At 43.6% G+C, this 12,881-nt stretch overlaps 1 protein-coding gene across 2 annotated transcripts in view; it reads left to right on the top strand.

The window, feature by feature from the left end:
• The first annotated feature begins 264 nt into the window (after positions 1-264).
• Positions 265-12,881, top strand: part of CACNA2D3 (calcium voltage-gated channel auxiliary subunit alpha2delta 3) — a 1,103,218-nt gene continuing 1,090,601 nt past the window's right edge. For both annotated transcript variants that reach the window (XM_072599035.1, XM_072599036.1), the window contains exons 1-2: positions 265-1,001; positions 1,751-1,832. In XM_072599035.1, the coding sequence (XP_072455136.1) occupies positions 880-1,001; positions 1,751-1,832 (204 nt within the window). In that variant the 5' untranslated portion in view covers positions 265-879. The remainder of the gene's footprint in view (positions 1,002-1,750; positions 1,833-12,881) is intronic.

Genomic DNA, 12,881 nt, shown 5'->3' with positions numbered 1-12,881 from the left:
ACCGCTGCCGGGCTGCCTAGCTGGCCCGGGTTCGGCTCGGCTCTCTCCAGGCCACTTATCTGCTCGGGGGTGGGGGTGGGTGGAGGAGGAGAAGAAGGGGGGAGGAGGAGGAGAGGAGGAGGAACAGGGCGGGGGCTCCGCGGGGTCAGACCAGAGTCAGCCGGGCGCTCACGCCGCTCACTGCGGAGTTGGGGTGGACTGCGCGCAGGCAGTGGCGGTGCGGGCTCCGGCTCCAGCACAGGCTGCAGAGGGGCTGGGGCTCGGGCTCAGGCTGCTGCTGCTGCTGAGAGCGGGCGGGAGAGCGCTTCGCCACCGTTACCAAGGACACACACACTCACACACACACAACTGTCTCTCTCTCACACATACACAGTACTTTTCAAGTCATTCGCTCTGCGCCTCCGGAGGGTCCTCTCTCTGTTACCATTCTCCCCCGCTTCATCCCTCTATCTCTCCGTTGCTCCATCCCACCCCAGGGCACTGGCTCGCAGGGGTGGGGTGGTGGGTGTTGGTGTTGGTGGAGGGACGAGGACGCAGCCACTGGGAGAGCCTCCCGGCCGGCCAGCTTGGCCGTCTATCCTCTTTTCCTTCCCTCCCTTCCTCCCTCCCTCCCTCTACCTAGCTCTCCCTCTTCCTCTCCTCCTCCCTCCCTCCATCCTTCCCTCATCTCTCTCCTCCCTCCCCCTTTCCCTTTCCCTTTTGCTCCTTCCCAAGTGAGCTCTCAGCCGGGAGAGAGAGACAGAGAGGGAGAGAGAAAGGCGAGAAGGAGAAGGAGAGCGAGGAGGAGGAGCCCATCAACCCCGCGGGGCTCCGCTGGGGGTTGGGGCTAGCTTTCCCGTTCCAGTGTCCCTGGCAAGTGCCCCCGACCCCGAACCCACCATGCTGGCGCTGCCGAGGCTGCTGCGCTCTTGCTGGGGCATCTTCGTGCTTTTCTGGACCGTGTTTCTGAACACCACGCTGGTGGACGTGGTCGGCTCGGAGCAGCAGATCCCCCTGTCAGTGTAAGTGCCCTTTCCCGCTGCTGCCTTCTCCACCTGCCTGGCTCCGGACTCCCCTCCGGGCTGGGGGGCTCCGGGGGCTAGGGGCTTGGTCTACCGTTGACTCTTGCTGCTGCTGCCACCTAACTTTGGTCGGGCGAGTGCAGGTGCCCCGTCTGGGAAGAGCCTTTAGGTGTCGGGTCTGTTTTCAGCTGCATGCTGGGGACAGCAACCCCAAAGCTTCCTTTGGACTCCTTTCCCCAAGTCCCGTCCGTCAGGTTCGAAAACAGAGTTCAGCCAGGACCACTGCAGGTCCTGGCGTCACTGTCCCTGACCAAGCTGACCACTGTTTACCAGATCAAACTTTCCCATGACCCCAATTCAGTCCCCTCAACCTTCCTGGGCAACTTGGTTGGGGTGTGTGTATGGCAAACTGGGATGTGGAAGTTGATCTGAGTTTATAGCTCATCTAACTGGTCTCCCTCCAGGGATTTAGATAAAATAGAAACAGTGGCTCTTGGGGAGAAAGCTTCCAAAACAAGGCCCTACCTTTCCTAGGCAGGTGAACTCCCGATAGCCTGGTGAGCTGGTACTTTGCCTGGCTTGACTTTTCTGCCTGACTGGAGGTTTTATTTTAACACGCCCTTAAGGTGCAGTTGAAGCAACAGTACTGGTGTGTGTGTGGGGGGTGGGGGGTGGGGGGGTGGGTTTATGTGCTGTTGTTGCCTGTGTGACCCCTTGTGTGACATTTGTCCCTCGGCTCTCCTTTGCAGTGTGAAGCTCTGGGCCTCTGCTTTTGGTGGGGAAATCAAATCCATTGCAGCCAAATATTCAGGTTCCCAGCTTCTGCAGAAGGTAAGGTCTCCTCTGCCTGCTGTGGCAGGAAGCAATGTCTTGTGAGCTGAGCACAGAAAATGGAGGCAGACTTAGTTTTCCAAACAACCAGGAGGGCTGAGCTGTAGCCCTCAGCAGGGGTCAGTGGCCCCTGCTTCTGGGCACTGCACTGTACACTGACTGGTGCCTGCATCTCTGGTTATTTTTAGATGACACTTGATTCCAAACACCGGAGAAGCCTGAGTACTCACTGGTAGTGTCCTGGTCAGAGCTGGAGAGTGGAACCTCTTGCCTGTTCTACCCTCCATGGAGATGTTGCTGTTTCGGTGAGGAAACAGCTGCTCCCTGGTGGAGAATGAAAACTTGATGCCCAGGGCCAAGCCGTGCCCAGATCTGCCTGCCTTTCACCTTGGCCCTGGGTTTGCGGTTCACTCTCTCAGGGAAGGAAGGCTACACTATTGTTTGTCATTGCTGCCTTCGTACAACCCCATTATTCCCCAATCATCTCACCCCAGTGCTGGGATGTATTACATACATCATTACAGATAAGGGGAATGAATGTGGTTATCTTTCTGCTCAGCTGCACACTGGGTAATAACCTCTGAAAGTAGCCACAAACTGGAGAAATTGGGTTGTGTCTACATAATTCTGAAGAGTAATAGGATGGTGAATTGATTATTAGGCCTTTATCAAAAGCTTCATCAACTTGAATTTAAATATGCAACCTTCTGTGGGAATCTCCTTAAGAAGGGATGTGTTTGGTAATGCCGAAGGGACAAGGATAGGTGTGGAAAGGATTATAGGTTGACCCATCGGTAGAATTTGCAGAATGAGTTAGAAAAGAAATATAGATAGAAAGAGATACGCTTACATTAGGAATTGATTCTCTATTGCTGTTCTGAACAGATTTGACGATGAACTTAACTTTTGAAATTTTTTTCCTGTGATGTTTGGGCCAAAGTAACATATGTGTTATGCATTCTGCCTGGTAACTAAGTATGTATTTTATTTATAGCGTTGAGTTTCAAAGGAAGCTTTGGAAAATTATGGGAAGCAGTTTTTCACATTGGTTTCTAAAACAAAACCTTATTCTGTAATGAATAAGGAATGAGTTAAAAATGGAGTAACATAAGCCTCCTGTTAGCAAGGGGTCGTTATTCATGTCTGTCCTTGGGAGTCCCAAAAACTGAAAGGTTTGCCTAATGTTGGCATTGCCAAAATGATGTCAGCCCATTAGAACCAACTGGTTAATTCTTCAGGTTCTAGTATGCCAGTGGGAGAGGGACAATAGGAAGGTCCTGGATGCAGGACCTAGGACCAATTCCTATCTGTTTTTTGGGTATCTTGCAAGCTTTCCCTGGCTCCTTGGGTTTCTGTCCTACCATGAAAAGTGCAGTGCCCAGTGTGGGCTAACCAATTATTCAGTTGTAGTTTGAATTTTTTAAGCAGGATGCATATGTGCAGAATTTTGGGTCCCCTCCCCCTGAATACTGGTTACAAATTGAGTGCTAAAGACTGTATGAAAAGCCAGGGAGAGTTTGGGAATTTTTTAGTTACTTAAGAACATCTGATTTGGACACTTTCTTAGAGACTGTGAAATCGCTGTCTCTTTTCTCTCTGAAGTTAATCTACACACACGCGCACACACACACACACACACACACACACACACACACACACACACACACACACACACACACACACACACACCATCTCCCTATTGGCTAATTCAATAGTAGCTAATTGGAACCAGTGAGAGTGATACTTTTACCTTCCCATCAGCATCCTTTCTCATACTGAATCCACGAGCAGATATTTGTTTCTGTCCTGCTTGCAGCTTGACAATGGTCTAATTTTTTCCAGCTGTTTATTGCTTTTGTTCTAACTTCTTACTTCTGCATGGCGCTCTACCGCCTGATGCAAAGGGATGGCGATGGATTTGTCTGGTATTGAAGGATGGGCCTTGTAGCAGTGATTCTGAGAGGGTTTCTCTATTGTCAAATCTAACTGCTCTCCAGTGCACACGGTCTTGGCTCCTTTGGGGTTTGGGGAAAGTGAGGATCCAGGTTAAGTGTAAGTACAGGGACAGCAGAATGGCATCGGGTATAGAGATGCCTCCAGGCACATTGAGGGAAGATGTTTCAGGATGATTCTGGGACCATAGCTCACTGAGTATATACATCTCAATGTGCATGAGATTGGAGGACTGTTCTTGAAGCTGGTTTTTGTTCTGCCTAGGAAGTTGAATGATAATTTATTATATTTTTGGTAACTAAGAAACCCTAAACATAATATAATTGTGCATTTTCTACTCTTCTTAGTCAGCTGAATCTGGAATGATGTGATCTTCTTTAGAAAACAATCTGTAAAATAATAATAGTAGTAGTAGTAGTAGTAGTAAGCTATAAAAGCCTGCTTTCTCCCTTCCTCCTTTTACATTTCCACCAAGGAAACCATCTATGGGCAGAGTGCTGGAGTTGGAATCCTGTCTTTTGAATACCTACTAACTATGTGGACATAAACACACACACATACACACACAAGAGAGATGCCGCAGGTACCTCAGTAGGGCCTATTATATGATATACACTTAATAAGTATTCAGATTGGAGTAGGTAGTCAACTGGAAAAAAAGTCAATATTTGCAAGGATTTATATGCTCCAGAGTTTTTATTTTGTGGTTCAAGTTTTAAATTTTATTTAGTTGATTTATTAATGATCAGATCATTGTCTTAGTGAGTTCCCAATGTGCCTGGGAGAACACTTGAGAACCTCAGATGAGAGGCTTGGCAACAGTTGGACAAGCAAAAGTAGAGAAGAGATGCAAATGGAAATGCAGTTTTAAATATGTTTTTGCATGGCACTTTTGGAGAAACTAGCCATATAGCTGCAGCCCCCCATCTAGAAATGTCTGATGTCATTTGCATGAAAGGAATGCTCAAATCTTAGAACTATATCATTAACAATAAAGTTGTTTTTAATTTTTTTTTTTTTGTAAAATGTGTTGCCCTGGTCCAGTGCAAAAACATTATGTCCAGAAGACTTTAAGAAGAGATGTTATGTTGTGTAATATGATGGAAATGCCCTTGGGCAATAACGTTCCTTTAAAACATTGTTTTCAGTTGCATGAGGTCTACTGAAAGACACCATTTAATTTCATATATTATGTAGGATCTCTAAATAACCCTTTGTGCTCTGTATCAGTGAAATAGAGTTTTGGAGTGGGGATTTAGTACAGAGAACTTTAAAAACTCATGACAATCAGTAGAGACTCAGTACTGATTTTACATCAATTTTAGAGTACTTAGAAAAAAGAAAAATCTTTCTTTTTGGTTGATGATTTTTATAAATTTATAAAATTTGATGTAGCTTTGTTATTCCTTTATTGTTTGTAAATAAAATTTTAAAGACACCGTATGTACTTTATTTGCATGACTTTGTTGGATTTTAACAAGAAAAAAGAGCATTTTAACAACTGGGACTTTATTCCCCAAGCTAGGTGGTTTTAGCTCACAATGATTGATATTGGACATTTGAGATTAATTTTTTCCCCCAGTCTTCTTTTTCCCTTCCTCAGTACAAACAAGGAAATAGCAAGTTGTGAATATATTATCAGTTCTAATAAGAATCACTTTTTAAACCCACTATCGTGATCTCTGCAGAGTTGTAGAATACTGTTTTTTGGTCCTGAATGGACCAAATGGCAGTGATACCCAGATGTGTTGGGCTTGTATCTAATTTAGTGAAGTTTTCCAATTGTCATAGGGATTTGGCACCATAAAAGAAGATGTCTGTATGCTACTGTACAAATATTCAGGCCACCCTCTGCTAGTTACCTCATGCTGCTGGGCTTATCATTTGGTATAAATTGTAATTAAGTTCCCTCTGTGACATAGCCACCCAAGAATTCAGTTTCCCTTGTCTCTCTATATTCCTTCCTCCCCACCCAGCCAAAATAGCAAGTGTCACATGGCCTCATTAGGAGCACCTTTAAAGGACATTTTTATAATATCCTATTTGTGGAATCACTGGCCACCATTAACACAGGGACCATAGCTTTGTCTATTTGACTCAGAGATTGTTCTTCCAGCATCCTCAATAAGTATCATTTAAACCCAGGTGGTGTTTATTTTCCTTGCTTCGGTTAGAATTCTTGCAATTACGGGACTTATATTCCAGAATTCAAGAGCATAAAGGTTTCCTTCCAGATGCATATTCCAGGGTGGTGGTAATTCTAGGCAGGGCAAGGAGAATATGGGTAACATCACCACCATAAATATTAGAAAAAAATCATTCAGTTTTACCATGTAAACCTCTTCCAGCTCTCATAGCACATAGTCCTCTTAGAATGCATAAAAAGGCTTTATCATTTCCAAGACATTTCTCTATGCGAAATTGACATCTCTGACAGGACAGTCAGTGGAAGCAAAAGGTTGATTGTTTTAAGCATTTGGGTGGTTATCACTTTTCATCAATGGGGGAAATCATCAAACTATTAAATAATTAAATAGACTCACTTATCTGGAATCTGGTAGGAGGGAGAGTGCTGAAGGATGCCTGATACAAGCGACTTATAGTTTATGGTAGATATCCACTTAAGGGAGCATTCTTGTTGAATAAACACTCATCCGCTGACATCCTGTACTGTGCTCTGTGCACTATAGAGGCATTAATCCTACTCTGCAGCGCCTTTAATCCATGAGGCCATTTCAGATCATCATGTTTTCAGACAGGTTATTTTTGAGTCATTGATATTAAACCCCAGCTAGTTCTTTGAAAGGATGGTTTTCAGCCTTTTAGGGGTGCCTGTTTCCTACAAGAGGGGAGACATCCGTACATTATTCTAATGGTAAATCAATTAGCATTCGGCACATGTACCTCACTCATGCAGAACATCTATCTTTAATTTTAAAACACATAAAATGGTGACTGCTGTTTTTTGAAGTTCGTTTTCCATGGATTCACCGAGGTTTGGGCTAGCCACCTTGTTCTTAATTGCATTTCTTTCTTTCTTTTTCTTTTTTAAATTTATTCCTGCCAGGGCATGCCTCAGCTTTGATTTCCTTTTATTCAAAGGAACCACTCAAGCTTGTTTGGTCAGTGGGGTCAGGAGGTTTACTGATGGTCTAGTCTAGCAAGTGAAGGCAAATCAAAGGGCAGGCATGGTTTTCCTGCTGATCCTGTGACAGTGAGGGCTATCTATATGATGGGGGAACCAACGCCGAGGCTTTTCCAGGTGGAGAGTTAATAACAGTGTTGGCATTAAAAATGGACTTAACAGGTCTGGTCCAAATGAGTGAAGAGATAAAGACATCTCAAGCTTAGGATTCTTAGACCTTCCTTACAGCGGACAACTATGGTCTTAGCAAAGTCCAGCTCTTCATGTTGGTTAAAGCAAGGTTTATAGGAATGCGAGACATTTCTAATTCCGCCTTGGTATTGGTGTGCCCCTTCTACTTGGGTTGATTACCCCACAATCACAATGAGTATATATAGAAGTATAAGTCTGAGGTGTCGAATGAGCACCTAGGTGACATTAAACAGTCTACCAAAATTTTGGGTCTACTGGAGCTATAATAATAATAATGCCTGACATTTATGTAACGCTTCAAACAAAAAGCACATTGTAAATCACTTTGCAAGCATCTCGTTTGATCTGTACTAAGACACTGTGAAGTAGATACTATTCTCCTCATTTTACAGTGGAGGAAACTGAGACGGAGAGAAGTGACATGTCCAGGGTCACACAGCTACAAGGGTTTGAGGTAGGATTTGAATTCAGGTTTTCCTGGCTCTAAGTCCTGTGCTCTATTCCCTAGACCAAGCTGCCTGTCCAAGAGTCTGTGACTTCTTTAAATGTGTATCCCATGAGTTGTTCAAATTTGACCCTTATTTCTTTTATTGTGTATTTGGTAAACTACAAATTGACTTAGATTCTGGCTGCATTGTTTTATGGGACAATGGTGGGGTGGAAATATTGTCTCATAGATTATTTTCCAAGATGTTTCATTGGTCAGTCAATAGGTCTTTATTAAGCACTTGTATATGAGACCCTGTGCTGGAAGATACAAAGAAAGGACTAATCCTATTTTAAAGAGATCAACGATCAGATGGGCAAATGGGTGAAATCGACGCATGTTTGCATCTTGACATAGCATAGTGATTCTTCTGGCATTGGTTGTAGGTAAATGGAACATTATTCAAATGGAAGTGTTCAAATCACGTGTTAATGACTCTTCAAGAGGATGTCTTATAGAGAAAAGGTGATTTGGACTTGAGGTTGGCAGACCCCTCCATTTGAAGTCCATCTTTGGCTTGTGCTAATTGTGTGACCTTGACCAGATTAACTCACTTCTCTGCGCTTTACTTTTCTCATCTGTAAAATGGGCATAATAATAGGAATTGCCCTATAGCGTCTGTCTCAAAGTGTTACTATGAGGAAAGTGCTTTGTCAGCCTTTAAGCATTATGGTGATGTGACATGTTATTAGGCTGTGTCATGGACAGTGACATGCTCCTTTTTCTCCTAGAGCTGAAGTTGTTCAATGTCCTTTTCTTAGCTTTGCCAAGGAGTGTTTAGGTCATGCTTCCCAAAGCATGAGAGCTAACATGGTTCAGGGATTAGGAGCAACCCCTATGCTACCATCCACCATGTTGCCATGATGTAGAGTCAGAAGTGACTTCTAAACTCATCTCAGTCACTTCGTAGCTATGTGTCCACAGGCAAGTCACCTGATCTTGGTGAATCTCAGTTTTTCCATTTGCAAAAATGGGATAAGAACAACTGCCTTACCTCCTTCTCAGGGTTGTTGTGGAGATCAAATGTAAGTCCCTTTGCATGCTTTCAAGCACCACATAAGTAGTTCTACCTAATAATAGCCGGTATTTACATGGCGATTTAAGGTTTGCAAAGTGCTCTGCACATGTCATCTCATTTTATGCGTAGCTATGTAAATATCAGCTATTATTTGATTGAATATTTACTACATGTTATTGGATCATACATTCAGACCTGACAAGGGCCTTAATGGTCATCCAGTTCAACTATCTCATTCTACACATGAGGAACTGAGCTTCAAGCCTTTCCCAAGGTTCCACAACTAATGGGTTCTGAGCCAGGATTCAAACTCAGGGCCTCTGACCCCACTATGCCAGGAGGCCCCTTGGTAATTAGTAGAGGACAACACTTTTGCACTGATGTTGTACACCACTCAGGGCTCCTTCCATTTTCTTTGCCAACACATTTGAGAAAGACCCAGGAAGTTTTCAATCAATGCTGAGCATCCAATGAAGCTCATTTTCATTCCCTTTGGATGATGTTGGTTGGATGCCAGACCTGTTTGCTCTGAGGCTGTTTAAATGCGTATTAAATTTATAAGGTGCCTGGTGTCCTGGAGATTTGAAATTAGTGCTACAAAAATAAATATTGCCAATAACAGAAACTCCTCTTGTGGATGTTTTCAAGGACACTCATTGGCAGGCAGGTCTGCTTATGACAAGAAATAGATGAGAATTTATCTATTTTGTACTTTCCTGATGATTTGTTTTTGTGTCCTGGGTTGGCAAGTCATCAGGTGTCCAGGTAGAAGGACCTGATGTCCATATAAATGAGCTAGATTTTGACTGGAGACCATAAATGACCTCAATAAGAATGATAAGTGACAACTATCCGTATGATACTCTAAGGGTTGTAAGGTGTTTTACCCTCATTATCTCCCAAGAATGGATCAGTCTTACAGATAGAAGGTGCTCCAGTGTTGTGTCCTCCAACCCACTTTTTTTAACAGAAGAGGAAATTGAGTCTTGGGGAGATGAAGTGATTTGCCCACAGCTAGTAAGTGTCGGAGATGAAACTAGATCTTCTTGCCTCTAAATCTAGTGGTCGATCCATTATGCCATGCTGTTGTCATAGCTTTCAAGGCATTTAACCTCTGTATCTGATTTGATTGGGTATTGCAGGTATTTTAGCCACATTTTACAGTTAAAGAAACTCAGGCTGTCAGAAGCAAAGTGACTTGTTCTTGGTCCATCATCTAGCAAGTGACAGAGGTGAAATTTGAGTCTGGTCATCTAGATGCCAAGTCCATCATGCTTTGTGCTATGCCATGTTCCCTCTCTTGTTTATATTTGCTAGAGCCATGAATGGGTCACTTTTTGGAAGGCTGGCTATGGTTCTTTTCATTTTAAGCAAAGAATATTCTGGTTTGTGTTTTCTGCTTACAGATATCATTGGCATTATGCTTGATAAGTTTTTTGGGCAGATAATAAATAGTTATGCTGGCTTAGGGAAAACATGGATGCTACATACTGATAGATCAGGCTATTCTAGTAATCTTGGGCTTCCAAAGAGGCCTGCTTCAGAGAGAGTCCCAAGAAGGGTTCATAGGAAAAACACATGGTTCTTGTACAGTGTTGTCCATCACACACTGCCATTTCAACATTCTGCTTTCTGAAGATTGGTGCTAGAGGCAAGTCTACTCTGTATTCCCCCTCCTCCCTTCACTGAAATTTTCTACCTAATTTCCACCTTCACTCCATTGTCTACTGGTTCTCCAAACTCCAACTCATTGTAGGAACTCTTGAACCTGTTCTGTATGTCTCAGACCTTAGTAGTTTGATCTTTTTAGAAAGGAGGGGCTAGTCTCTTTTCCCAGCCCAGATGGGTCTTCCCTACAAATGTACCTTTCATATTTCCCAATGATGTCTCCTTTTATACTTTCTCCTTTTGTCAGAATACTGACCCAGTTCTCTTCTGCTGCAGGGTCAAATATCTTGCTGTAACTTCATGGAATCTTCCATGTTCTTCTTCTGTTCATTTAGTAACTCTTCTGAACCACTGGCTGCATTCTCATTGTAGGATCTTGGCCATCCTCTGGGACTAGTCTTTAGACTGCTAAACCATCCTCTCTTTCTATTGCATGCCACTCCATAATTCTGCTACTGTAAATTTCCTAGTGGGACTCAATTCCCTGGCTAGTGGACTTGAGCATTCTAATCTGGGGTCTTCTTCCAGGCCTGACCTTTCTGAGGCTTCCTGCTCAAACTTGGTGGTTTGGCTGTGGAGGACATCCTTGTTTTTGAAAAAGAAGCCAGCCCCAGCAATTTTAAGCATGCCAGCACAGGGGGTTGGGGGAGCACAGAGCTATGTTATATGCATTGCTGCAGGGAGGGAGACCAGCTCAGAGATTCAAATGTCCACAGTCTGTTTTATTCTAAATTCTGTGCTCTGACACAATTCCAGTCTCCATGTTTGCCATGGGGACCTCTTGGTCTTTTCACAAAAGCGTGCTTTGTGGCATAGGGTTGGAAGCCAGCCAAGAGAGGCAGGCTGAGCTTTGGGCATGTATGGACTTCTTTATTTATATTAAACATCTCAGATCATAGGATCTGGATGTAGTGCTAGCTGAAGCCCTAGAGGGTATCTAATACAAGCCCTTCATTTTATAGATGAGGGAACTGGGGCTCAGGGAAGGGAAGGGACTTGCCACACAGTTGGAAGTGATAGAGGCAATATTTGAGCCCAGGTCCTCTGCCACCATAACCATTCCTCTTTTCCCTAATACAACACTGGATCTTCACTCTCCATCATGGTGGGTTAAACAGAACCTGAACTTTGAATTCTTGCTTGGCCACTTATTGCCTGTGTGACCTTGAAGGAGTTCTTTCACTCCTCTGTCCTCAGTTTCCTCATCTGTAAATGAAGATTTGGATCAAGCGGTCTCTGATATCCCCATTAGCTCTAGCTCTATGATTCTATGAATTAGTGGATGGCCTTGATAACTGTAGTCCACAAAAGGTTGGTGATCCTGTTCCTCAGGGAGGTCTAGGAGTGAAGGAATGGATAGGAGAGAGTTCTTCCCCATGCAGCCCATCCTTTAAACATGAAATCAGTCTAGTCCCCTTTCTTTCTTGAAATTCCCCAAGCTCTTGATTTGAGGGACAAACCTCTTTTCCACTCAATCATATCCTACCTGGTCCTCTTCTCTCATTCTTCTCTGTGCTTCGGTTTTGTTTTCCCCTTCCAATATTGAGACTAATTACTTTGAGAGGAGAGGTGATTTAAAAATTTTTTCATTTCTCTTTCCTTCATGCCTAGGGTGGTCAGTTAGTCAATTTATTAAGCATCTACTCTGCCAGGCACTGTGATAAGTCCTAGGGATACAGAAACAGGCAAAAGATAGTCCCTGCTCTCAAGGAGCTCCCAGTGTAATTCAGCACTCAGTGATTTCTTGCTGTTCATCCTTCATTCTCAAAGAGGACCAATGACATCATAAGGGTGGTGTCTTGACTTATGATTGAACTGGATTTAAATGAGGCAGAGTTGAGCAAGGTCATCAGTCTTACTCTCTCCTCCAGAGTCCTCTAAGTCAAGTGGCAAGAGAAAAGTCAAAGCAACCAACAACGGCCTGGAATGCAGTGGGTGGGTGACTTTGACCTTTCTACATTAAGGTCTTTCCCAGGTCTTAGTTTGTCTGAGGCAACACCCACTAAATAACTAAGGGCTGGGTAAGAATTGAAAAATAACTTATTAAACAGATGAAGAAGAAAGAGAAAGAAGGAAGATAGGAAAATAACGGAAAAGAGAGAGTACAAATAATGGATAGAATGAGAGTAACCCAAGATTGCTTCAGGTGCTTTCCTTGGTCTGTAAATTCCTTATTTCCACGTTGGTACTGAATGGTGACAACATTGCTCTGACTTGAGTATCTCAAAGTACTTTAAAAAACATCTGCCATTGAGGTTTCAGGAAAGCAGAAGAAGTGCTATTAGACCTGCTAAGAGTCAAAGGGCACATTTAGGACTTAGTGTCATGGATCTTATTGGGATAGGCCAGGAGCTTATTTCATTTTCTTTCAGGGACTCCTACATTAGCATGGGGTGGTAGATTGAGTGTTCTACCTGTGGTCAGGAAAATCTGGGTTCAGCCCCTGCCTCTTACTCTAACTGTGTGATCCTAGGCAAGCTATTTAATCAGTCAGCCTCAGTTTCCTCATCCATAAAATGGGGTTAACAATAGTTGTAGTACTTACCTCACAGGATGGTGGTGAGGATAATAATTAGTAGTGATTAA

The sequence above is a fragment of the Notamacropus eugenii genome, chromosome 3, assembly GCF_028372415.1.
Source record: "Notamacropus eugenii isolate mMacEug1 chromosome 3, mMacEug1.pri_v2, whole genome shotgun sequence".
Taxonomy (NCBI): Eukaryota; Metazoa; Chordata; class Mammalia; order Diprotodontia; family Macropodidae; genus Notamacropus; species Notamacropus eugenii.
The sequence above is the reverse complement of the archived record's forward strand: the minus strand, read 5'-3'. Positions and strand labels throughout refer to the sequence as shown.